The 27,991-nt window shown below is 39.9% G+C and overlaps 1 protein-coding gene across 3 annotated transcripts in view; it reads right to left on the reverse strand.

Annotated features, from left to right (window-relative positions):
• Positions 1-922: 922 nt before the first annotated feature.
• RCSD1 (RCSD domain containing 1) overlaps positions 923-27,991 on the reverse strand; it is a 38,948-nt gene continuing 11,879 nt past the window's right edge. For 2 of the 3 annotated variants that reach the window (XM_081327305.1, XM_081327306.1), the window contains 5 exons: positions 21,124-21,228; positions 20,873-20,962; positions 13,742-13,813; positions 5,187-5,375; positions 923-4,064 (listed from right to left, as the gene is read on the reverse strand). In XM_081327305.1, coding sequence (XP_081183431.1) covers positions 3,477-4,064; positions 5,187-5,375; positions 13,742-13,813; positions 20,873-20,962; positions 21,124-21,228 — 1,044 coding nt within the window. In that variant the 3' untranslated portion in view covers positions 923-3,476. Of the gene's footprint in view, positions 4,065-5,186; positions 5,376-13,741; positions 13,814-20,872; positions 20,963-21,123; positions 21,229-26,704; positions 27,170-27,991 lie in introns of those variants that run through there. The other variant, XM_081327307.1, reaches the window with a different exon arrangement.

Here is a 27,991-nt window from a genome sequence, read left to right on the forward strand (position 1 = left end):
CTTCGGCTTTGAAACGGAGATGAGCACCGGCCCCTAGAGTCGGAAACGACTAGCACACATGTGCGGGGGAACCTTTACCTTTACCTTAAGAATCGAATAGGGACGCGGTGGCTCAGTGGGTTAGGACGCTGAGCTTGTCGATCAGAAGGTCGGCAGTTTGGCGGGTCGAATCCCGAGTGCCGCGTAACAGAGTGAGCGCCTGTTACTCGTCCCAGCTTCTGCCCACCTAGCAGTTCGAAAGCACGTAAAAATGCAAGTAGAAAAATAGGGACCACTACGGTGGGAAGGTAACAGCGTTCCGTGCGCCTTTGGCGTCTAGTCATGCCGGCCACATGACCACGGAGACGTCCTCGGACAAGCGCTGGCTCTTCGGCTTTGAAACGGAGATGAGCACCGGCCCCTAGAGTCGGAAACGACTAGCACGCATGTGCGGGGGAACCTTTACCTTTACCTTTACCTAAGAATCGAATGAATGAATGAATGAATGAATGAATGAATGAATGAATGAAATATTCCCAACACAAATGAAATGTCAATGTATAAATAGTCAGAGTCATGTATACTTACTGCATCACCACTCCTACATTAAAAACATGTTTCTCCTTTACATTAATATCAAGTGAAAACACACAACTCATGTGCATGTATTTGTGAATCATGTCTCAATAAACTATGCTATTTAATAGATTTTATGTGACAATAAAACTATGGTTGTCAGATCTTTAAGGATGTTCCTGATAACAGAATGCTTTCCAGTAAGAGGAAGTATTAAATAAGTGAATATATTGAAAAAAACATGGCTCAATAGTGGCACCAATTAAAGGACAGATTTAAATTCTTTTACTTCCTTCTATGTTTCTAAAGTGTCCTCGTTATCTTTATATAGTATGTCAGAAATTTAAGATGCTATGAAAAGGCTCAGTGCTTCAGGTATTGATTAGCTAATCTCAAAAAAGATACAAAATGAGATCATCCTAGTAACAAAATTTCAGTATTATCTCATGGGACCTCCAGATAGTTTTCCAACTAAACTTTTCCAATTTTTTTAAACAATTATATTCTTTCTGGATTTAGTATGTGAATAAGTCTTCGTATAAATATCCTGGTTTCTGCAGCAAATCAAGAATAGGTCATTTTTTAACATTTTAATCCAGGACATGTAATGGGAAACCTAAAAGTTTTTAATAACTGAGATGGTTTAGCAAAACAAATACAAAAATCTCTACACTGTTCTTGAGGTTAATGTTTTAGCCAAGGCATAGCTAGCAGTGCACCCGTTATGAAAATCCAAGAAAAAAAAGAATCCAATCATTCCTCCACAGCTATTGTTCCCCAAAAGTAATAATTGAAACAATAGATGATCAACATGGGATGCATCTTTGCTCAATGGGGAAGGGACAAAAAGCAAAACAATTTCGGTGTGAAAATGTTAGTTTTCTGGATCAAATAATAAATGAATGCACAATAGCTTTGAAATTTAACACATTTTACACAAATCATAATTGCATAAGAAAATTCATTTCTCAGAATGACATGATCCATACATTACATAAATATTTATATAACATTTCTATTATCCTTGACAATCAGAAAGCAATACATACCAGTTTAATTGTACAGTCAACGAGAGTCTATTATCTCGTTCATACCTACTTGAGAAATTCACAAAATTAAACTGTCCATTTGGTATAAATGGGTATCTTTAATTACAAAACTTTTTCTTTAATATACCATATTATTTCTTTAACAGTATGGTTGTTTTTTAAACTACTTCATATTTCTGCTTTGAAGATAGCTTTTGGGAAGAGATGACAGTCTAACAGTGTGCTGTCTTCTGAGATCAGCACCATTCATTGTGATGATACTAAAACTTCAGTCACTTAGTAGTCATTCTGTTTTTTAGAAGTTATCTGCAAGTCACAGTTTGGAAAAATTATTTCTTAGACCATGCTGCTTGCTGCAGTACCTGATTTTTTCTCTATTCAGAAAATGATGCTATGCTCTCCTTAGATCACTGAGATGCAGAACAATTCTACAGCTGACCAGCACAATATGCAAAATACACTGCAGTGAACCATGTTCACTTGTCTGTGATACCTATGATGTATAAGCAATATTTGCAGACCTAGGCAAAATTCCTTCCAAATAGCTACACTTACATTATTCACACTGATAGGTATATGCTTTCATTCTTCAGTCACGTCGAGTAGAACTGTGTGAAGTTCAGCAATGCATAGGTGAACAGTTTGTTTTTCCCTAATTTATTGATTATGTGATTTCTCCGCATTTGATATTTCAGCCATTATTTCTTATAGATCCCATGTTTGACTAGGAATTTCATTTCTAAAACAGTATATAATGGGGCATGATCCAGTGCTTCCTATTTTTATTTTTATATTTATATTTATTCTATTCCTATTTCCTAAAATAATTGGAGATGTCTACTTAAGCAATCACTATAAATGACTTCTTAAAGAGAAGAACAGACTTTGTAAGATGTATGTTATTTTGACAAGTGAAACTGAAAGATGTTATTGCTTCAGTCAATTCAGTATGTAATACATTTTTAAAAAGACAACAGGAAGATCTGTCATTTACATTATAAATAACTCTTCCTTTTAAAAAAAATATGAACAATAACCAAGAGGATTAGATAAATAGCATAAGAGGCTCAAACGTAATGTAACATTCATGTATAAAAATATCCACAAATTTAATACACACATCATATCAAGCTACAGTTTCACTCTTCTTTGCTAAATAAGTCATATAACTGAATTTGCATATGTTAAACCCTAAGCCATGGCCTATTTATCACAATGGCTTAGCAATCATGTGGTCGAATCCATGATAACTGTTTTGCTGAATCCAGTCATAGCTTTCTCCCATGCTTAATAGCAGACTCAGAAAAACTCAAAAGATATGAAATGTTGTAGGAAATCACTTTGGGATGGGTTTGTTTGTTTGTTTTTTGCTTTATCACATATACAAATTATTCCAAGGGCACTAAGAAAACCATTAGGGACTGAGTTTTTGGTGGCTCTCTCCTGATTCTATAATGGATATGTATGCAAGATAATTCTAGCTCGCAGGCCAGAAATGGTTTGGAAATGTCAACTTTAATCAGAAAGTGTAATTAATATGGATCATAGTCCTTTCCATTTAAAAAAAACCACTTAGCAACTGTTGAAATTTAATAGACAACAATCTCCAAAACATGCTTTTGGCCTGTCCCCAAGTTTGAGAAACTTAAGGAACTTGGTAAGGCTGCTGTTCATCACAGATATTCTTAAGAATTGCCAGCAGAAAGTAACAATTCCGTTTCTTTGGTGTTTTCATTTAAGAAATAATTTATTTCTTTATAAACTTTTATAAACTAGAAATAGTTTATAAGCAGGTTTTGCAATAGGAACTGTAATAAATGGCTTCCCATTTATCATTTGCTTAGTAATTATATTAGCACCATATCCTGGAGTTCAGAATAGTTTCATATCTGAATTAGGTTGTGAAGTCCCACTATCCTGTATGCTTGATTCGTGATGTGAATCTTCACTTTCATTTATTTTTCTCCCCTTTTTTTCTTTATAAGCGTTTTCCAGGTTGGAAGCATTGCAGTTCCATGGTGTTCTTTTTGTATCTTCTGCAGTATCAGTATCTGCATTCTTCTCTTTCTCAACGTTCACAGTCGTATTTGGCTTTTCCTCTGAAAGATTCTGGTGTGTCTTGTCTTCCTGGCTCTCTTTGAATTTTGTTACTTTTTCTGTATCCACTTCCTTCTCTTTGTTTTCTAATCCACTAGATTGTAGATCTGATGAGGGTTTTTCATCAGAAGCTTGATGATTTTTCTTCTTATGATGATCTATGCCATCCACAGGGGCAAGTGAGGATTTCATAGTTTTATTCTTGTCCATAAATACACCCACATCCTCCTTCTCCTCAGCTTTGGAACCATTTTCCTGAGGTAAAACTATCCCTTCTAAATCTAGGTCATCTCCAAATTCTGGCTGTGATTTTCGAAACCTTCTAGATGGCGGTCTACGTTTGATTGATCCTCGTGTCCTTACCTGAAAGTGGATAAAGCTGTGATTGAAATAAGAACATGACCTAGACCAGACATCACTAAAAACAACCAAGAGAACTGCATTCATTCCTTGACTCTATTAATTATTCTTCATGATTAATTTTTGGCATTATCATTTCTTTCACATTGAAGAACATATGATTGTTCCTTAACAAAAAAATATTCCAATATTTTTTCAGTGCTAACTAGCATGTTACAAGTGCTTTGGCCAATGTGGTTTTTGTTTTAAGAAATGACCTCATCTGAAAGTAGCCCCAAGCAAAGCTGGAAAGCTAGCAGTAGGAGCTAGGAAGCAAGGTGAACAATTGCCTAACAATAAAAATAAAATGATATTCTAACATTTCCTCTTCTTAAAAAGGTTCCCAGGACAGAATTCAGGAAGCTACTTTATACTAGGAACATCATATGTACCGTACTTCAAGAATACTTTTTAAAAAGATCAAAACTATGCAATGTCCTTATTACTGTTATAAAATTCAACAAATTAAATTAATATTCCAGTCAAATGAACTTCAATTTTTTCTTTAAAAATAAAGACTCATTTACTCCAATTAGTTAACTGTTACTTGGTCAAAACTTTGTTATCTGTTTGAAAACTGCTACAGCTGTTCATTGACGCATTTTATTTCGTATTCATGTTTTGATGGTACTACATCTTGAGAGACCTCCTGCTCCCTTGACTCCTTCCTTTCCTTTTTCATCTTTAAATTGTCAATATTATGGTGACCAGCCTATATCTTAAAAGGTAAAGGTTCCCACGTACATGTGTGCTAGTCGTTTCCAACTCTAGGGGCTGGTGCTCATCTCCGTTTCAAAGCCGTAGAGCCAGCGCTTGTCCGAGGACATCTCCGTGGTCATGTGGCCGGCATGACTAGACGCCAAAGGCGCACGGAACGCTGTTACCTTCCCACCGTAGTGGTCCCTACTTTTCTACTTGCATTTTTACATGCTTTCGAACTGCTAGGTTGGCAGAAGCTGGGACGAGTAACAAGCGCTCACTCTGTTACGCAGCACTCGAGATTCGACCCGCCAAATGCCGACCATCTGATCGACAAGCTCAGCGTCCTAACCCACTGAGCCACCATGTCCCCAGCCTATATCTTACCTTATTATAAAACTGAAGATGAGTGCCTTCTGGTGGTTGATCAAAACTAACTGGAGATTCATCAGGACTACTTGAATGAGCGTGTGGGCTGACAGGTGCACTGTTAAAGGGAGACACCATTGCCTTCCGTCCAGGGCTTTTAGGAGAAGCTCCTGGCAGCATAGACGTTGGAAAAAATGCCAAATTGGCCTGTAAAGAAAATGAGTGAATCATAAATAAGTACTTTCACTTCCTTCTCAATATTTGAAATTTTGTCTTAATTTTAGTCACGTTATGTATTGCTGAAGTCAACTAGTTTATGGAGCACGCTTAATATTAGTGAAACAGTGAGATTCCTAAATGCTTAATAAGGATATCTGCCAAGGAATGACATACTGTACTGAATATCTTTTTTCTGGAATAATTGTAGCACCTCTGCCAGCATCCATGAAGAAATAAAAAAAAAGCATTCAAAGATGAGCAGGGAACTTCAAAACTAGTATCAACTTTATTTTGTGGGGAGGGATTAATCACGTTTACTTCCTGAATAAATAAGCAATTTTTTTAAAAAAAATAAGAGCCAAAAATATTTCAGCAAAGGCTCTGTAGAAAATATAAAATAGCATCCAACTCTGTGGGAGGAAAAAAAATAGGAAAGGGGGAAGTGGAAGAAAAAAGATGTAGTCTATGGAGTTGAGATATTATTATTATTTATCTCTGAACGGCTAAGGCATTATTGGAGACCTTCTGTAGTTCCCTATTAAAGGGTAGGAAATAATTGGTGGTGGAGATGGGGTGAAGGGTATTATCAGACGTGCAATTACGGAAGGGCAACCCTCTCCGCTAGTAAATAAAATGCTACACCCAAAAACCAAAGAAAACATAAACCAGGGTTCTGAGCAGATGTTCTGTTAACAGCCAAGAACACCGGATATAAGACTATTCAAAACATCCTAAAGAGATGCTTCCTAAAGCACATTTACGTAGCACATATATTGTCCCATATCCAGACAACAGAGAATAGCTTTCAAAACAGCTGTGTGAGCCTTACAAAAAAGGAAGCTGTTTCACAATGTCCTCTTCTGAATGCAAGCCTGAGTGGAACTTAAGAGTGGGGGCAGCAACTTGAGGATGAGAGATACAATTGATTGAAGAGGTCTGGAAGGGAAGAGCTCCTTCCCACCGATAGTTCACGGGATATGGCAATCCGATGCAACATTGTGAACGGACTCCTCTTCTATAGTTATTGACCAGACACAGTTGTGAGGTAAAAACTATAATATCCACACACAAGAAGACAGTCACCCCTTTTCAGCCCCCAAATTAATGACAAATTATGATGGGAGAACCCTCAACATTCATGAGAAGCACTTTTACATAGCGTTACCAAGAAGAAGCCTCCTGGAATATAGGAGAAGAGCAGATAAAGAGGCCAGAGAAATGAAGGAACATGACGCAAACATCCAAACCTACATTAAAAAAAAGAGTTCTTATTCTCCTGAGTTTCAGAATAAATTGCAATTCCATAATCTTTCTTCCCTGTTCATATTGTTGGACAAGCAGCAGCAGCCAAACCTCAGAGACAGAGGAAGAAGACAATATTGTCTGTCCAAAGGGAAGGTTTCTCGCCTCTGTCTTGAAGAACGGGAAGCAGTGGGGGGTAGTGATTAGAGACTCCTTGCTGAGAAGGCACAGTCTGTTGGCTGAATAATGCACCAAGAAAAACATGCTGCCTTCCTAGCGCACACATTTAGGATGTGATGAAAAGTTTTCGAAGACTGAACGCCTGTTGACACATTCCTTTTCTGTTGATTTACATGGGAACAAATTACCCAGTTAAACATGCAATGGAAGGGCAGCAAAGGATTATGAAGAGTTGGACAGGAAAGTGAAAGACCCGAGGTCCAGATGGTATTTTTTCACTCCTTCCTGTGGAAGGATATGACTTGGGAAGATGGAAGAATACGAGAATGAACAACTAACAACACAGATGATCCAATAGGAACTATTTGGATAAACAATTTCTGTAAAAGGTTTTTGCATCTCACAAGAACTGAGAAAACTTTTAGAAGGTGCCACGCAAAGTAGATTCAGAGGGCCTTAAACTGAGTCCCTTGGAGGAAGGAGAAGAAAACTCGAAAAATAGCGCAACCCAAAGTCCTGGAAATTCAACTGGGAGGAGTATGTGAGACACAGAGGCATCTGATATGTTAGGTCTGGCTAGATCAACTTAAGCTTCCCAGTTGTTTATGTACAATTGCACAGAGTATGGAGAACAACCATGGTGGTGTTAATTTTATCTTGGTTGCTGTTGCTTTATTACTTTGTTATAATGTTTTTATCTTGCTTTTAATAATGGTTAGTCACCCAGACTCATGCAATTGAGATAGGGAGTTTATGGGAAGGAAGGAAAGAGAAGAAGGAAGGAATCTGACAGGATAGAGTGCATGAATGAAATACAAAGATTAACAAATAGAATTTTATTTACCAAAATATGCCAGATGAAGGAGTTGCATTATATGTGATGAAAGTGCACACATGTATTAAGATCCCAGAGTTTGAATATGGATGTCTAATTGAGAGCATTGGGCAAGAATACAAGAAAAGGAAAAAAAAGGATTTTACTATAGGATTACAGTAGCTAGCAAAGCCGGGCAAGACATCTGGACAATACAGATTAAAAAACATTCAGGCTTCAACTCTGAAGACATCTGCTGGAAAACCAACTCAGCCAAGAGACTATATAGTTCCAAAAAGTCAGTAGTAGTCTTCCTGATTTTGTTTCTTGTCTTTCATGTGTTTCTTAAAGGAGAAACAGGAGACTTGGCTCTTCTGATGCTAATAAATACAAAACTGCTGGCTAAAGAGGTAAAAGCAGTGGGAACATCGGAAGAAATTACCTTATTATCTTAGGTTCAAGATACTCCAGAAAGAGAAACTGGGGCAGAATTGTATATGCATTTCAGATTTTAGAATATCCAGTTTTAATAAACTTTTCCAAGTGCCTAATAGAATCCCAGGGACGTGGTGGCTCAGTGGGTTAGGACGCTGAGCTTGTCAATCAGAAGATCGGCAGTTTGGCGGGTTGAATCCCGAGTGCCGCGTAACAGAGTGAGCGCCTGTTACTCATCCCAGCTTCTGCCAACCTAGCAGTTCGAAAGCATGTAAGAATGCAAGTAGAAAAATAGGGACCACTACGGTGGGAAGGTAACAGCGTTCCGTGCGCCTTTGGCATCTAGTCATGCCAGCCACATGACCACGGAGACCACGCTCTTCGGCTTTGACCACCACGTGGTCAAAGCCGAAGAGCGCTGGCTCTTCGGCTTTGAAACAGAGATGAGCACCGGCCCCTAGAGTTGGAAACGACTAGCACGCATGTGCGGGGGAACCTTTGCCTTTTGAATAGAATCCCACAGACAGACATCCTCAAGTCAAAGAGAATACAGGAGAGTTGACTGAGTGATTATGTAACATCAAACTATTCTTGAGTCTTAGCAACTACATCTTCTCATGATGATCTATCCTTAGCCTGCTCTTTTAGATTTTGCAGGAGAGTTAGGAACTTCTAAAAAATAAGATACTGGAAATACAGTCACCACCATTCTAAATGAGAAAAGAATAGGGGACAGTTTTAAGAAATAATTGTGAATGCATAATGAATTTTGATGGAGCTGAGAGTTAAAAAGGGTATGCTTACAAAATGTCAGTTGGGATATGATAGCTAAACAGGCATACAATAAGCAGTTATATTATCTGTGTAAAGAAAGTCCGAAAGGAACGTAGGTTTGCAAAGGATACTAAAGAATATTTTGCCAAGAAAAAGGAAGAAAGGGGAAGGAGAGAAGCTGCTGCTTGGGGAAATTGGCAGGATAGTAACAAATTTTGGAAAGAGGTAGAACTTGACATATCTGATTTTACTTCAATTTTCTGTGCAAAGGAGAACTGTGTGCAAATGGATCTAAGTAGGACAACTGACAGACAAAATGGCTTGTAGTCAGTTAAAAAAAAATAGCCACCTGACTATAACGAATGGGTTTGACTCTCCAGGACCCAGACTAATTACATCCAAGAGTGTTGAAGGATCTTGTAGGTATTATTTTGGAGCTTCATCTGTAAATCCTTGACATTATGGAGGACAAACAGAGTGTCAGAGGACTTGAAAAAGATGAATGTATTTCATATCTTTACATGAGAGTCAAAGAGACCCAGGCAAACCTCTGCAACACATTATCAAACAATTGGCTTGTGAGCATTTAGAGCAGAGGTGTCAAACTCGCAACGTCAAGTGACGTGTCGTGACATATCGTCACTTTTTTTTGCCATTGCCGGCAATGGGGTGGGCACGGTTTCGGCATGATGCATCCGGCCCGCAGGCTGGCAGTTTGACACCCCTGATTTACCGCAGGGCTTTTCAACCAGTGGTACGCGTACCACCTGTGGTACTTTGCCATGTGGCAAGTGGTATGCGACCGTCCTTGGGGGAGGGGAATGAGATGAAGCAACCCAAGCCTGAGGGAGATGCAGCTGCAGTATTGTCTGGGCTTGGCAGAAGCCCCAGGAGCCCGCAGGGCTCCAGCTGATTGGCGCTTCCAGAAGCAGCTCGGAGCTGGAGGTGAACTGAAGAAAAAGGGGGGGAGAGGAGAGGCTATAAAAGGAGGTGGTTTGGGCAAGAAAGGAAAAAAGAAGACAACAAAGAAAGGTTTAATCCCTTTAAACAAATGTAATTAGTTTTACCCCCTTATCCTGAGTCTGTCTACGGCTTTTAGAAAGTTTTCTTTGAAGGTAAACAGGCTTAATTTAAAGCTAAAGCTTTTTGCAATTGCAGGAGCCTTTCAGTCTCAGGTTGCAAAATTGTGACACGTGACACACCTGAGGCAGCTTAAAGAGAAGAAAACTGAGTTTATGTGTTTATTTTGTGAGCCTTTCTTGCTTTGCACTTGATTCCTGTGTCTTTAAGGGCACAGGGAAGGGATTGGGGGTGGGGTGCATTCTTACTACACTGTGGAAAGAGCTCAGAAGGGAGAGAAGTAAAAGGGCCAACCAGCTAGCTCAGGGGTCTACAAACTTAGCAACTTTAAACCTGTGGACTTCAACTCCCAGAATTCCTCAACCAGCCATGTCCACAAGTCTTAAAAGTGCCAGATTTGAAGACCCCTGAGCTAGCTGGTAGTGGTGCATATTAGTAAACATGGATAAATTCATCATACATTTGTCAGTGCAAAGGGAAAGTGATTCAGCAAAGGAACAGCCACCAAAGTACTTAAAACTGGTACTTTTTCCTTTTTTTCTACGGTTTGTAATATTTTATTAGATTATAGAATAAAATACAAAAATACAAAAGGAAATAATAGGACACTGTGGGGAGGAAAAAGGGGGGGAAGTGAGGGGGAGAAGGGAAAAAGAACAGACTGTTGCAGTAGAAGGAAGCATTAACATTGAACCTCAACTTTTTACTTTTCCATAATAAACTAGCTATTTCTATAACAACAAATAAATCTAATCAATAAATCCCCCCCTTTTTTAGTCATCAATTTTTTGACACCTTGCTAAGCACTGGTGGTACTCAAATATGTCCTAAAAGTGGTACAATCTGTGAAAAAGTTGAAAAGCCCTGATTTAAAGAATAATGCCAACAACATGTGTGTATCAGGAACAAGTCACGCAAAGCCATGTGTTTTTTTTAATAGAATGACCAGTTTAATTGTTCACAGGTTAACTCTGAGTTCAGCAAGGCATTTAATAAGTCTCTCATGAGTTTCTAGGAGAGAAGGTAATAAAGAGTGGAATTGACTAGACCAGGGGTAGGCAACCTTGGCTCTTTTATGACTCATGGACTTCAACTCCCAGAATTCCTGAGCCAGCCAGTTGAAGTCCATGAGTCATAAAAGAGCCAAGGTTGCCTACCCCTGGACTAGACTACTATTAGATGGTAGAGCAAAAAGCAAACCTTTCAGTCTTTCAGAAATCACTGCTGATAATACTGTAATCACAAGAGGGAGCTCTTGTGCTTAAGATATTTATTTCACCAACCAAAGTATCTAGTGGTGACAATGTCAAATAATTTGGGGAAGAGCAGAGGTGGAGAATAGCTGCCTTTCCAAAACATTTGAATATAGACACTATTCTTGTGTGTGGCTTGACTTATAGATTTTCTAGCATCTCAGCCAAGAAAATATATCAACAGTGGCTTGGTATCAAAGAAAGGGTGAATATGGCCATAATTTCAGCATTTTAATTTTCTATATTCATGATTGTCTAGAAACTTCTCTTAAATTCTCTATTTCCAGAATTGTGAGATAGTTCTGATATAAATTGTAACAGCATACCGTAACAGTAATAGAGTTGGAAGGGACCTTGGAGGTAATCTAGTCCAACCCCCTGCTCACGCAGGAGACCTATACTATTTCTGACCAATGGCTTTCCAGTCACTTCTTAAAAGCCTCCAGTGTTGCAGCACCCACAGCTTCTAAAGCTTCCACTGGGTGACTGTTCTCACTGTTAGGAATTTTCTCCTTAGTTCTGGGTTGCTTCTCTCCTTGATTAGTTTCCATCCAATAATCTATAATGATCATAGGAAAAAATATAGAACTTACGGATGGGAGAGGAGGCTAACAACTTATTTTCTTTTCTCTTTGTGTGCAGTGGGGGATGAGGGGATTTTTCTTGCAGCTCAATTTCTCTTTCCTTCTGCCCCTAGACAATCTTTAGTGCCCTCTTCCTACTACCTATTTGTATCACTTGTTTAGCATCTCACCACTCCTCAACATCAGCCATCAGGGCATCTGCCAGATGGGGAGCAAGAAGCCAAGTTGGCAAGCAGGACTGTGCAATCAATCAATTATTCTTAGAAATGTCAGAGGGGAGAGGAAACCCCCCCAAACCCATGACTAGCTGATTGAAGCTCCAAAGGGATGCCCTTGGGACTTTGAAGCTCCATCCCTTTGTGGCTTCAATCAGCTAGTCATGTCGACCATTTTGTTTTTTTGCCCCTCCCCATCTGACACGTTTAATAATACTAACAGGCACCCATGATTCTAACTAATGAAACAAATCCTGGTTTTCAAAATTGCTGGCATGTTAACTTTTCATCATTGCAGTTAACAATAGGCTTTTAAATGCAACAGAGAATTGATTGTAGACCATTTGAATTTTCATCTATTATAACAGTGTCATCAGTCTTGAGCAGTTATGGATGATTCTTACTCCACTTTTAAAACTCTGTTCATGTCCTTCCAATCTAGCTGAACATAGCTGAACAAATGCAGGGAGAGGATATACAGTGTTTTCCAGTGACTTGTAGCTACCTAGTCATTTCATCATGTTGGATATTGGCATTTCTACTGCATAGAATTTCAATATACTCCGTCCACCTTGACTGTCATCCTTTAGTAAATCAGTTCAAAGTTGGAGCCTTTTTCTGAGTTTGGAAATCTTTGGAAGACCTTGTTTGTTTTTCTGAGTTTATTTCCCTCTTTGATGTCTTTATGGATATCATTCTAATACTGCTACTTAACAGATCTGTGAAATTACTTAAGTTTCTTCCTAAGAACGTTGTCTTTTCTTTCTTGGCCTTCCCTTTCTTCTCCTTTTGGCAATATCCACTATTCGATTTGAAATCCAGTTTGCTTTTTTCTAATTCTTAGCCTTTGGCAGTCTTTTTTTATATTCCCCCTTACTGTAACACTTTAATTTCATGCCTCATTCCTCCTTCTGGCTCCCTGTCTATAGAGTTCAAGGCCTCAAAGTGGTTCTAAATGAAAATGATGGTATATATTGAAATTCTTATTATGGAAACTTATTGGCTTTGGTCTTCCACTTTAGATTTACTTGAAATTTTAAAATGAGCAATTTATAATGTTTTTCACTGCTAGCACATAGCCATATTTTTGTTGTTGTAATGGAGCACTTCCACCTTTTTGAACCAATAATATAATCAAGTATGATTATTGTGTACTCCACCTAGTTACACCCATTTATATAAACATCAAAGAAAAAGTTGAGAAACTTGTAAATTGCCCTCCTGTTTAATTTTATATAATCCATCTACATTTTTGCTTTTTTACTTTTCCAGCTTTTGCATTCCAACTACAAGCAGGACATCTTACTTGCATATTCTGATAATTTCAGATTGAATTTAACCATAAAACTCAATAATCCTCTTTTCTGCATCAGTAGTTGGAGCTAAACGTGAATAATCATTATATTAAAGAGCTGTCCACAAAATTCAATTGATATTATTCTGTATTTCTCTGTATTGTATCCAAGCAGTGTGGATTTTTTTTGTCCTGAGTAGCAGTAAACATTACGATATTCTGAAAGAAGGTATCTAATTTCACTCCATGTGAATGAAGTGATGCCCAAGATGTCAATGTGTAGACAATGTGTTTCATTTTCATTGTGTTGAGCTTTCCTATATTCAGGCTTCTGGCATTCCATATTGTCACTATAGGTCTGTCTTTGCAGCTTTGGACTTTTTCTGCCTGCATGACAGCATCAGCAACTAGAAGTTCCAAATGTTTTAACTATCAATGTCTTTAAAACATCAGGAGAAGAGCAATAATGCATTCAGATCTTACCTGCATTTTTTCAATGAGAGGAGAACTTTTGGGCCTTATCCTTATAGGCCGAGAAGCATTTGGGGATTGTTTCTGTAAAAACAGAAGTAAGAAACAGAGTTGGTTGAAAGAGACATCTTTTGCTACTTTCTAAAAATCTTTGATGTTTAATTATTACATTTTCTTTATTATTAAATATAAAAAGTCTTTAGGAAAATGTTTGTTATCAATATGGAGTATCCCTAAGGAACCCTCCTTGGGAAGGACTATATTCCACAAAAGAAAGATGTATATGAATTAGATATAAATATAGTCATGCGGGACGCGGTGGCTCAGTGGGTTAGGACGCTGAGCTTGTCGATCAGAAGGTCAGCAGTTTGGTGGGTCAAATCCCGAGTACCGCGTAACAGAGTGAGTGCCTGTTACTCGTCCCAGCTTCTTCCAACCTAGCAGTTCAAAAGCATGTAAAAATGCAAGTAGAAAAATAGGCACCACTATGGTGGTAAGGTAACAGCGTTCCATGTGCCTTTGGCGTCTAATCATGCCGGCCACATGACCACGGAGACGTCCTCGGACAAGCGCTGGCTCTTCGGCTTTGAAACGGAGATGAGCACCGGCCCCTAGAGTCAGAAACGACTAGCACGCTTGTACAGGGGAACCTTTACCTTTACCTTTACCTTATAGTCATGATAAATGATACAATAGACAGGTTTGTAGGGTCTTATGAAGGCCTGTACTGTCATATTTTTGCTAGATATTCTGACTTCACTCTGGAGATAAATTAAAGGGATTCAGAAATTAGAGAAGTAACTAAAAGGATGAAAATTCCTATTGCCACCGTTGCTATGTCGCCCTTCTCTCATTTTTATTGGCTTTATATCTGGGATGAAATGAGACCTTGGAAGTGGTTGATGGTTGAGCCCCTTTTGGAGGGGGGATTTGTTTTTATGTCAGTCTTTGGGCCTCCAGAGTCCTTTGAGTTGAGTGATCTCTGAAATTGCTAAAATAAACAAATGGCAATGCAGAGATTATTCCTTGACTACAACTTGTAATGCAACATTTGAATGTTGCTAGTGCTGCCACTGTGGAGAGGTATGATGTTATTCAGATGGCAGGGTCACTGAATAGAAATATGCTACTTAAATCACAACAACCTTCTCCAATTATAGCATTCTTTGGATGTCTGGATTGCAACTCATATGTTTCTCAACATTGACCAAGGGAGGCTTGTGCTTTCTGGAAATTGACATCCACACATTTGGAGAATACCTAGAGTGGTTCTGAGCCATCACTGACACCACTGCCATAGATTGTTATCTTTTAATACATCTTTTAATGCAGTGTCATGCAGTTGCTCAAGTAATCTACTAGAAACTAGATTAATCTCCCAGCAGAATTACTGGAAGCAGACATAAAAAGGGCTAAACAAGGAGTCACCAGGAGACTAGATATTATTAAAAATAAATGTCATATGATCTGAGGTGATTTGAAATGAAGAAATGTTATAAGGAATATTTTAGAAAATTGTATTTCAAAAATGAAATTGAAGTGAGCAGTGTAATTGTTGCCATTTAATAAAAATTGGATAAAAAGCAAGTAAGAGATTAACTGAGAGTACTGAAAATGATAAGATGTAAATGATAAGAAGTAAATGATGCACGTGGTAAGGTAAAGGTAAAGGTTCCCCCGCATATGCATGCTAGTCATTTCCGACTCTAGGGGCCGGTGCTCATTTCTGTTTCAAAACCGAAGAGCCAGCGCTTGTCTGAGGACGTCTCCGTGGTCATGTGGCCGGCATGACTAGATGCCAAAGGCGCACGGAACGCTGTTACCTTCCCACCGTAGTGGTGCCTATTTTTCTACTTGCATTTTTACGTGCTTTCGAACTGCTAGGTTGGCAGAAGCTGGGACGAGTAACAGGCGCTCACTCTGTTACATGGCACTCGGGATTCGACCCACCAAACTGCTGACCTTCTGATCGACAAGCTCAGCGTCCTAACCCACTGAACCACCGATGTAAATGATAAGAAGTAAATGATGCATGTGGAGAAATGTTAAATTTAAGGCTACTGTGGCTATATAACTTTTTAATGTATGTGTGAAGACTGTATCTGCACATGGCAGTTGGAAGACTGTTATTAATCCCAAAAAGGAAATGTATGGAGAAAGAATGTAAAACTACCTTGTCTACCCTGAAAGGGAACAGTATAATGAATATTTATTGTATATGTGGAATAAGAAGCAGACATCTGAGCCCTGAAGTCCTGGAATTAATTGGATGAACTCTTGACAAATTTAGATAACTGTAAGAAATATCTGCTTACTTTTGTCATTAGTTCTACCCTCTATTTGTTTCAACTCTTCCTATCAGCCACATAGACATTATCTATTTCATGGGAATTCAGTGCTTTCATCTTGTCTGTCCTACTATCAAATTATCTTACTATAATGATTCAATGTTAATTTTTTAAAAAATATCTATGTACTCATACCTGCCTTATTTGGGAAGATATAAGCTATATTTTGGAGATATTTGCTTTTGGATTCTACATCTGTGTTGATCTTCAACTAGAAACATGTCAAATTATCTAAAAAGATTGATGTTAATTTTAGTACCGTATTTTCCGGCGTATAAGACGACCCCCTACTTTTAAGAAGATTTTCAAGGTTTTGTCTTATACGCCGGAAAATACTTACATGCCCTGCCCGTCACAGAGGAGGCGAAGGCCCGACTGGCCCCGCCGGCCCTCCCGCTGCTCCCGCGCTTCTGCCGGCCCCCGAGGCGCAGCGTTTCCCAGGCGGCAGGCAGCGCTGGAGGGCAGCCGCCACCCCGCCACGGCCGGCGCCCCTCCTGCTTCCCCCCCCAGGCCTTGAACTTCTCCCATTGGGCGCAGGGTGGGGCAGCTCCGCCCGCCGCCTCTCACTGTCGGCCGAGGTGCGCTCGGCCCAGGCTCCCGGTCCCTCTTCCCGGCCGGCTTCCCGCCCTGCCCCTCATGGAGCTGGACTGGGCGTGCAGCCTCTCGGTGTGGCTGCTTTTCCTGGGCAGCCTGGCGGTGCGGCTTCTGCGCTCGGACCTGTTGCTGAGCCGGCGGCTGCTGCTGTGCGTAGGGCTGCTGGCCGTCCTGCAGGCACTGGGCCAGGCCGTCCTGCCGCTGCCCCTCAGTGCCGCGCTCACGGCGGCTGCCTGCTGGCTCATCTCGGCCAGCACCGCCCGGCGGAAGCGCATCCCCACGGGGGGAGAGCGGTGCTGGTGACAGGTGAGTGCGGCGGGCACGAGGCCCTCCCCTCGGGCCAAGAGCCGACGGGCAGCGCCGCCTTCGCGTGGGGAGAGCCGCCCGACGCTCCCGCCCAGCCGTGTCCCGGAGCCACGCCGGAGATAGCTCGGTTGCGCGGGGCGGCCCGGCTTTGCAAGAACGGGGACGCTCGACTGATTTATGTTTTTTTTCCAGCGTATAAGACGACCCGGCGTATAAGACGACCCCCCAACTTTTGAGATGATTTTCATGGGTTAAAAAGTAGTCTTATACGCCAGAAAATACAGTAGTAACAATATATGATCAATCTAATAGACATATATGGCGGATGATAAATATGTCTGCTTTTGTCTACATGGATTACGCATCTTCTGGAAGCCCAATTCTTCCTGGGTCGTGATAACCAATAGGGTGGTTTCTTTTAGTAACATGCCGGTGTATTTATAAAACATAGTTGACAGATGTTTCACATCAGGAGGCAAGCAGGAACTCTGTAGTAATAGCACTCGGTAATTGTCTATGGAGCTTCTCAGTCATCCAGGCTGTGATTGTCCCAAAGGTGCTTTTTCAAGAGGCAACTGGTTTTTCTTTGTTTTTCCTTGTTTTTCTTTGAAGATGTTTCACTTCTCATCCAAGAAGCTTCTTCAGTTCTGACTGGATGGTGGGAAATGGAAGGATTTATATCCTTGCAGAAAGCTGGTCATTTGCATTCTTTTAATGAGTCGTTGAGGCCACATGGAGGTTTATCTGTGTCCTCAGGGTTACCTGAGTGGTGCAAATGGATGTGAAGCCTTGTTGGAATTGCTGAAAGGACTGTGTTGTAGCCTGGAGATAGATGTTGTTCTATCCTTCCCCCTCTATTGAGGGAGGGCTGTTTAATTTTGACATAGATGACCTCTTTGATCACTCTTTCAAACCAGTGGCCCTTTCTGTCTAAAATGTGGACTTTGTTGTCTTCAAACAAGTGGCCTTTGTCTTTTAAATGCCTTTTAAAAGTCTTTCTTCAGAGCTGAAGAATCTTCTTGGGTGAGAAGCAAAACAGCTTCAAAGACAAACAAGAGAGTCCAGTTGCCTCTTGAAAAAGCACCTTTGGGACAAACATTATCTGGATGACTGAGAATCTCCAAGGACCTTTAGTTATGCACTTTGGGGTGAACACCCTTCAAATGGGGCTGGAGTATGAATAGTTTGCCCCCAAATTGCAGACTACAGGAATCATTTGCGCTTCAACTTGAGATGCAGGTAACACAAACTCATCCCCAACAGCCTGCGCCTGTGTTCAACAGTGAAGGGACACAAGGCAGTAAACATCCTGCAGAAAGCACAGCTCCAAATTCTCAATGAAAGAATAAGACAGATTAATTTTACAATTGAGATTTTGAAAGAGAGAGTGGAACACAAACTCTAAGACCTGAAATCACTTCTATCAACAGAAGTATTGGAAGAGATCACAGAATTTACAAAGAAGCACAACTAGCACAACACCACAAGAGCAAAGGACCGCAAAAAGGCAATTTTTCTACACTATAGCTTAGGCATAAAAAAACACACAAAACAGAAGAACCAACCCATATGGATAGTGACATGTCTCAGAAAACTGACCGATAGGTGAGAATTCTGTCTGTCAGAGAGCTTACCCAAACAGAAAATAATATTTTAGCCAGAGGACTGAATTTTGCAGCAACACCAGAACAGCTACCAATTGCATCTCTTCACAGCCAGAGAGTCAGCCATCAGGAACAATAAACTGGCAGAACCAGAGGCAGAACAAATAAGGATGAAGGTATTTGCAGTCCTCGCCAGTGCCAAAACTCCCCCTTCCCACTTCACAATTCAAAAAAGGATAGCAGTGACATCCCTAGGAAGAGACCCAAACATCACCATCCTGCCAGCTGATAAAGGAAAATGCACAGTCATCCTGAACACAGGTGACTACAAGGCCAAAGTGAACAGTCTTCTGAAGGACACTGCCATGTATGAAGACTTCCCACCAGCAGTTACAAGAAAAAGGTCGTTGATTTCTTGCAACTACTGAAGGACAATGCCATCGACAAGCTACAATACTACCGTCTTTACTCAGGGGAAGCCACACCATGCATATATGGACTTCCCAAAATCCACAAAGAGGGAATTCCGCTCAGACCAATTGTCAGCAGCATCAACTCAGTCACCTACAGCATTGCAAAACATCTAACCACCTTATTAGCTCCTCTAGTTAGCAACACCACCTATCAAATCAACAATTCACAGGACTTTGCTAGCAAGATTTGAAAACTAAAACTGGACTTGGATGAGACCATGGTTTCCTAAGATGTGGCTTCCTTCTTCACCTGCATTCCAACAACTGAAGCTATCACAGTAGTGGAGAAATGACTGCTACAAGACAGCACTTCAGGTGACATAACCAACCTCAGACCAGATATGTGCCATGCTGGACCTCTGCCTGACCACTACCTATTTTAAATACAATGAAGGTTTCTACAGACAAAAACACGGCTGTGCCATGGGTTCACCTGTGTCCCCCGTTGTGGCCACTCTCTACATAGAAGAGGTAGAAATCAAAGGCCTAAACTCCTTCACAGGAACTCCACCCAGTGGACAATACTTGGGTCAAGATCTAAACACAGGAAGTGGAAGTGTTCACCAAACATATCAACTCTGTAGACAGATACATCAAATTCATGAGGGAAGATATTAAGGAAAATAGTATAGCCTTCCTGGACCGTGCCATACACATTACAGAAGACAGAAGCCTTAACATTGAAGTTTACAGAAAACTCACACAGATCAATATTTACATTTTGATTCTCATCACTTACTGGAGCACAAAATGGGAGTTATCAGAACCCTACACCACCGAGTTGAAGACCTGCTTAACAGCAACCCTCAGAACATGTGGCTCTCCCAAGTGGGCCTTCATCAAATCCCAAACTGTACAGCCATCTCTCAACAGAGGGGGAGGGATATGACATCTATCTCCAGGCTCTTTTCAGCAGTGTTCTGTACCAGCCTGCTACCGGCCCTGCAGAAAAGGCAGGGACAACCCCTTTTACAAGAAGGCAAGAGGCTGGAACTAAGCCTGCCAAATTTATGGACACAAAAGCAAACAGAACAAGACATGAACCATGAAACAGGAGCTATTCAAGCGGTTGCCTTCAGCAAACCAGCCCTCCCACGCATTCCCCTTTTATACAGTTCAGGGCGTGGCTTCTCTCTGCCTCCTTCCGAGGTGCCCCATTGCCTTCCTCTGTTTACTCCTGATTGACTGCCTCCTGCGTCGGGCGTCCTTGAACAGGGCCAGCTGTGGGTCATCTTCATCCACGCTGTCAGGCTCACACAGCTGGGTCTGCGTCGTGACCAGGTGGGAGGGGCCTGGCTGAGGGCTCTCGTCAGCAAGCTCTCCAACCCCCTCAGCAACCTCTCCAACACCCCCCTCCTCCTCCTCTGAATCATCCGACCCAAATGCCGAACCCACAGGCTGACCCTGAATCACAACAAGCAGTTCCAAGAAGGCTCCATACTCATTTGCACTACTCAGGTGACCCTGAGGACACAGATAAACCACCAAGAGGCCTCAATGACTCTCTAAAAGAATGCAAATGACCAGCTATCTGCAAAAAATATAAATCCTGCCATTCTCCACCATCCACTCAGAGTGAAGAAGCTTCTTGCATGAGAAGCGAAATGTCTTCAAAGAAAAACCAGAAAGACCAGTTGCCTCTTGAAAAAGCACCTTTGGAAGAACTTGGTGAGATAGAATCAGGTTCTGTGATGTAAGGAAATCACTACTGTGTACCATACCAAACAACCCTACAGCAATTGCAGCACTTCAGTTTTAGAGTTTTTATTAACATGTCTTATAAAAGAAGTACAGTTTCATTAAAATATTAATACTTACTAGCTCACCATTCTGTCCTAGCTCCATCTTATTTGTATGGAGGGGAAGAGAACAAGGAGGCTTTCTGCGTACTGGTTTAGGAGCTGGGATCTAAAAACAAAGGAAAACGTATGAAAGAGCAAAGAGATAGATATGAATAGAACATATGTAATATTGGTTCTTTAAGGAATGCTCAATACTATATACACAAAGTTGGGAGGGCTGCCCCGATGTGTAAATTGAATTTCCCTTTGTAGTTGTATTATCCCTACCTCCTTTCCAGAAACTGAGGATTGCTCTTGAAATTTTCCTGCTAGTTGGGCCACAGATGGAGTTGTGGGCTTTTCCACCATCATCTTGGTTTCTGATGGTTTGTCCTGAAAGAAAACCAGAAATGAAATGTTTCTCAATCTAAGAAATAGAGGGGGAAAAGTTGGGAAAACCTAAAACTTTTATTGTTAAAACAAAAATCCTACTGATATGTAGCACTTATCTTGATGATCAGATTGTCTCACATTTTGTTTTACTACGTGAATATTTTAAGAAATAATATATTCAAATCATTTACTATTTTAGGGAATAATAAATGGCATTAGGAAATTATATTATGTTGTATGAATGCAACTGGCATGAATATTGGTTTAAATATCATTTTCTACCTGACAACTCTTTTCCCAAAATCTGCTTACTAGCTCATTCCATTATTGTTTCAATTTTAAAATTGAGTGGCAAGATAATAGCATTGTTTTTGCTGTTGATATTGTATTTAGAGGAAAAATGGATTTATTTGAAAGTAGACACTAGAAAAAGAAACGAAGAAGACGCTTAAGAGTATTTGAATTGGTGAGACATTTAGCTGAGTTGAATACTCATAGATGGAAAGAGATTTAGGTATGAAAAGAGGAAGAAGTTGGAAAAAAGAAATTGGTGGCTGGGAGATCATCATTATGAACAACGTCTTTCAGCTGATAGAAGTTAGTGGAAGAGGGTGTAGTTGCTATCACATACTAAACTAATAAGACAAAAACCTGTGGGGGGAAAAGGTGACACAATCCCTTCTTGGCTGGAAATCGTGTTGGTAGAAGCGTGGGAATCTAGAACTGAAGAAAGTAGAAGTGGGATTGATAACATAGATCAGTTTGGGCCCCAGGGACCGGTTCCGTGGAGAGAGGTTTTTCACAGACCAGAGTGTGTGTGGTTTCATGTTCTGCCTGCACCCCGGGGATAGGGCTTTGCTTGTTTGCGTGGCCAGGCTTCTGGCATGCCACGGACCGGTACAGATCCACAGACTGGGACTTGGGGGGCCCTGGCTTAGATGAATAGCCCTCTTTTAGGGTGAGGTTGGTGGCTACAGTAGTGAGAGAACTTGGGGAAAGAGGAACAGGTGTTAAATGAACAAATTGTCTGTTCCCAGGATAAAGAGAATAGGGACGTGGACAGGAGCTAACGAAGGAAGGCCAGAAAAGGGAGAGGGAGAGAAAGAGTGTGTCACAGTCTTATCATTTTACAGTAGGTGGGTCTGGGGATACCATAGGAAAAGATTCAGGTTGGGATCCAGAAGTAGAATACCTCTTGAAGTCAGGTTAGTCCACTTATTCTTTAGGAGAATGGTAAAAAGAAATTCTGCAGTTCTCTTCTGCAGAGTATTTGGAAAAGATTTTAGTTGGAGAACAACTATGGCATATTTTTATTTAATGTAATATGTTAATATTATACTGGGAAGTAGGTGGGGAACCGTATACTTTCAAATTAGAATCAGATTATAGAAAGGAAAGGTAGGAGGATTGCTAGCTAAATCCACAATTCTATCCATGATGTCCCATAAATCTAATCTTGCTAGCAGTTTGATGGTATTCTTTGATCAGTAATCCAAAAGCTAAGAGTACCAGAATACCAGGACACCACTCATTTAAATAGTGTTTCAATTGTTTTGTAGAGTAAATTAATTATGTGCAGGAAAGAATAGACAAACTGCAGTATAACTGAATAATTTTAGGTTGTGACCACTAGAATAAGTAGCTACATTGAGGCAACTTTTTTTTTTACTACAAAATGTATTTCTTCACTTATTTCTCCACTTTTGATTACAAAATGTTTCGCCACTTTGATTATAAAATCAATTTCTCCACTTAATTGCTGTATTCAGAGAGCCTCCTGCCCGGTCCATTTGCTGAGTGGAGCCACAGTCTTCATCCTTATGTCCTTCTTTGATTGCATTACTATTGGTAAGCCATAGAAGAGTTAAACAGCTTCCACCTGCCAATATTTCTCTTTAAAGGAAGCTCTGTTTCCCTCTGAACATCTATTTCTGCACATATTGTTCTCAGTGAATAAGAAAAGATTTGTCCTTCACTGCATTGGACTCAGGAAACATACTAAGATTCGATTAGATCATGCAAAAGACTGTCAGCTACAGATGCACAGAGTATATTCCCAAATTACACAGTTTGAAAAAAATCAAATATGACTCTAAAACGTTTGGAAAGAAGTGTGTGTGTGTGTGGGAGGAAGAACAAGCATTCTGTCCTTGTTCACAAATAATTCAGCAAGGCAGAATTAAATCATTGGGAAAACAAATAGCCATTATAGTATTCCAGGGACAAGAAAATAGTTTGCCTCTATCAATGCTGCATATACTTTTGATACATGTCTTCCAAGCTACAGTTGCAAGAAAAAGTATGTGAACCCTTTGGGATTACGTGGAGTTTTGCATGAATTGGCCATAAAATGCGCTCTAAACGTCATGTAAGTCACAACAATAGAAAAACACAGTCTGCTTAAAATAATATTACACAAACATTAGCTGTTGTCATGTTTTAATTGAAGATAAGATGGAAACATTCACAGTGCACGGTGGAAAAAGTATGTGAACCTTTGGACTTAATAACTGGTTGACCCTCCTTTGGCAGCAATAACCTCAACCAAACGTTTCCTGTAGTTGCAGATCAGACCTGCACAACGATCTGGAGTAATTTTGGACCACTCCTCTTCACAAAACTGTTTCAGTGTAGCAATATTCTTGGGATGTCTGGTGTGAATCGCTCTCTTAAGGTCATGCCACAGCGTTTCAATCGGGTTGAGGTCAGGACTCTGACTGGGCCACTCCAGAAGGAGTATTCTGTTCTGTTGAAGCCATTGTTTTGTTGAATTACTTGTATGCTTTGGGTCATTGTCCTGTTGCATCACCCATCCTCTGCGGAGCTTCAGTTGGCGGACAGATGGTCGTACGTTTTCCTGCAAAATGTCCTGATAAACTCTGGAATTCATTTTCCCATCAATGACAACAATCCGTCCAGGCCCTGAGGCAGCAAAGCAGCCCCAAACCATGATGCTCCCTCCGCCATGTTTTACAGTGGGGATGAGGTTTTGATGTTGGTGTGCTGTGCCTTTTTTCTCCACACATAGTGTTGTGTGTTTTTCCCAAACAACTCAATTTTGGTTTCATCTGTCCACAGTATATTTTGCCAGTAGTGCTGTGGAACATCCAGGTGCTCTTTTGCAAACTTCAAATGTGCTGCAATATTTTTTTTGGACAGCAATGGCTTCCTCCGTGGTGTCCTCCCATGTACTCCATTCTTGTTTAATGTTTTCCTTATTGTAGATGTGTCAACAAAAATGTTAGCATGTGCTAGAGATTTCTGTAGGTCTTTAGCTGACACTCTAGGATTCTTCTTTACTTCATTAAGCATTATGTGCTGTGCTCTTGCAGTCATTTTTACAGGACGACCATGCCTAGGGAGAGTAGCAACAGTGCTAAACTTTCTCCATTTGTAGACAGTCTGTCTTACTGTGGACACATGAACATCAAGGCTTTTGGAGATACTTTTGTAACCCTTTCCAGCTTCATGCAAGTCAACAATTCTTGATCGTAGGTCTTCTGAGAGCTCTTTTCTGCGAGGCATGGTTCACATCAGACAGTGTTTCTTGAGACCAGTAAACCCAAAACAGGTGTGTGTTTTTAAAGGGCAGGACAGCTGTCAGCAACACATCCAATATCATCACACTGATTGGAGTCAAGGTTGGCTCACTCCTGGCTCCAATTAGCTCTTAGAGAAGTAATTAGGCTAGGGGTTCACATACTTTTTCCACCCTGCACTGTGAATGTTTACATGTTATGTTCAATTAAAACATGACAACAGCTAATGTTTGTGTAGTATTATTTTAAGCAGACTGTGTTTTTCTATTGTTGTGACTTACATGACGTTTAGAGCGCATTTTATGGCCAATTCATGCAAAACTCCCTGTAATCCCAAAGGGTTCACATACTTTTTCTTGCAACTGTATTTAAGAGTCACTTGGAAACAGTAGCAATTCCATCCATTGAGGGGAATACATTTTGACACATGTTCCAGGCTAACTGAAGAATAAGATAACGTAATTGTAGGAAGGTAAAAATAAATTGAGTGAAATCCTAGTACAAATTCATTGTCATTACTATAACACTACAGTAATAGTAAGGCTGTGTAAATAAAGTTGATTTCTGAATATGATCATTCCACATGCTAAAATAAATATAAGCAAACTCATAATGTGCACAGAAACTCTGCATAGACACATGCACTGTTCTACCTATGGAGTATTAGGGTGTAACAATAGCTCTCATGTGGGCAGGAGAATGGACTGAATGACACACTGTATGTGAGAAGTAAGGTACTGTTATATCTATTTATTTTCAAGCAGGCTGTCAATATCGTTTAAAAGCAATATTCAAATAAGACTGAAACTAGACTTCTATTTCTTTCATCATTTAACAGTATCTTCTATGAATAAAATGTTGGAGTACTTATAATGAATTGCTGAGTATTACACACCAATTGGTAAGGCTGTCTTGATTTGAAATATAACTTAAGTGAATGTATTTTGGGTATCGACTTAAATGTCGTTCTGGGTTTGCAATGCATACAATAAATGTTTATGTGAATTGTCTGAATATAGCATTCAGACAATTCACATAAACATTTATTGTATGCATCACAATCCCAGAATGATATTTATGGAAAGATAATCACCTTTCTTGCATTATTTTTCTGTTCCTGGACAGAAACATCATAATACTGAATAATCCACACAAATCTATGAACTTTTTTTGGAAACTATATTTGAATAGAATTTTATGTCCTTCTTTAAGTATAAAATGTAATCTGATTTTTTAAAGTTTCAATTTAGCAAACATTTGCCTTTATTTTGATCATAGCACTAATTACTTTATTTAGAGATATTTTTATGAATATATTCTGATAGTTTCTTTCATTTTGTAGATTACTCTGTGTGTATAATAATAGTTTAAAGCATATATATATATATATATGTATGTATGTATGTATGTATATGTATATGTATATGTATATGTATATGTACCGGTATATATATTCCATTTATATCCCGCCCTTCTCCGAAGACTCAGGGCGGCTTACAAGCTTAGCAGTAGCCTTCATTCTATGTATATGCCTGCTTATTAGGGCTTTCACACACAACCCAAGCGGCATTATTACAAAGTCAGCTTAATTGCCCCCAAATCTGGGTCCTCATTTTACCTACCTCGGAAGGATGGAAGGCTGAGTCAACCTTGAGCCTGGTGGGATGCGAACCTGCACTAATTGCAGGCAGCTGGTGTTACTTAAGGAGGCATTAGCCCACTGCTCCACCAAGGCTCTTTGTTAGAAGTTGTTTTGAAAGCCTGTGAAACACAAAGTTTTATGTGTTACTTGGTATCTCTCTTAAAATATCCAAGTGACTATACTATTTTCTCAATTTATAAATAAAGGCATGTTTTTGGTTAGAGAAGGGAGAGCTCCAGTATTCTGAGCACTCCAAGAGCTGCCACAATACTACAGAAAATACATTGTGCATTACCTTCCCCTCTTGCATGGTTCATGGCAGGTTTCCATGATAGTTGCCATCATAACTGCAAATAGTCACTGCCTCACTTCATCATGGTTGTAGACAGGACACTAGGAGTCACAACTACTGAATATGTCCTTCATCTGAACATGTTCTTCATTTGAAGACTTGCCCATTTCAAATCCAGTTGAAGACAAATGTTAAGGAGAATTTGAATTGCACTGCAACTGTTTGTATCTAGAAGACAGACTGAACTCTTAGTGCAATGTTCCCACTATGGTGAGATGTATCTAAATTACAGCCAATGTTTCTAAACCCGTACATGTGTAGTTTGAAATATTATGCAACTGTGCGCAGTTTTGTTTTTTGGGGTGATCCATGTCCCTTCTGGAATGATGCTTAAACAGCTAGCTTAAGCACCATGCAGAATAGGTTTAAATTATCATAATTGTACTATAATATCTAATATTAGAGATGAACAAGCAACTGCTCATCCTCTGCTGTAACAACCAATTAGCATCATACTGTAAGTCCACCCATGCTGATAATCATAGTAAATGGTTCTTCTTACACTTAATTTAAAACAGCAGCAATTACTACTATTACAGAAGAAAGGGTTCATCCAGTTGCATCTGTGATTTCAAGCAGGAGATACCCTTAAGAAATTAACTTGTTCTTATGATAGACAGAAGACTGTGGCTTTAATAGAACTAAACCTTTGGTGATCCTTTAGGACTATTATCTGTCTAAAATAAGTAAGATATTTTACCAAAAGTGAAGGAATAGAAAAAAAGGATAAGTTGTCAATGTTCTCAAATACATGGTTTCACTTTAAAGAAAAAAGTGCTCTAATAATTAAAAGGAAGAAGCAAATAAAGTTGATGGTATATCAAAGAATCAGCCCTGAGCAGAAGGAAGGGGGTGAATCATCAGAGCCTTTATTCAAACTGCTTTTCTCTTCGCAAGTTGAAGTATGGAGTCAAGCACAGCAGAAACTACTCAGGAAGTGGGTGTGTGAAGCTTGTTTTGGCCTGTTGATTATTTCCATAGAAGGAAATTCCACAATGCCTGTTGTGATTGAGAGCATGGGAGCAAGCTAGGCCCCTTGCTCAAGAAACAACACATGCTAAGAGATAAGTAAACAAATGGCTGCAGCTCTAGCTATACTAATCTCCTTTTTCCAATGAGCAACCTTTTTTTTTTTGCAACCTGCTTTATTTTCTCCTCTTGCTCTGCTACATTATGGCAGTGGGCAGTCTAATAAAATCTGCAGAATTATATTGACCTTACATCTGCTAT

The sequence above is a fragment of the Vipera berus genome, assembly GCF_964194415.1.
Source record: "Vipera berus genome assembly, chromosome: 4".
Lineage (NCBI taxonomy): Eukaryota > Metazoa > Chordata > Lepidosauria > Squamata > Viperidae > Vipera > Vipera berus.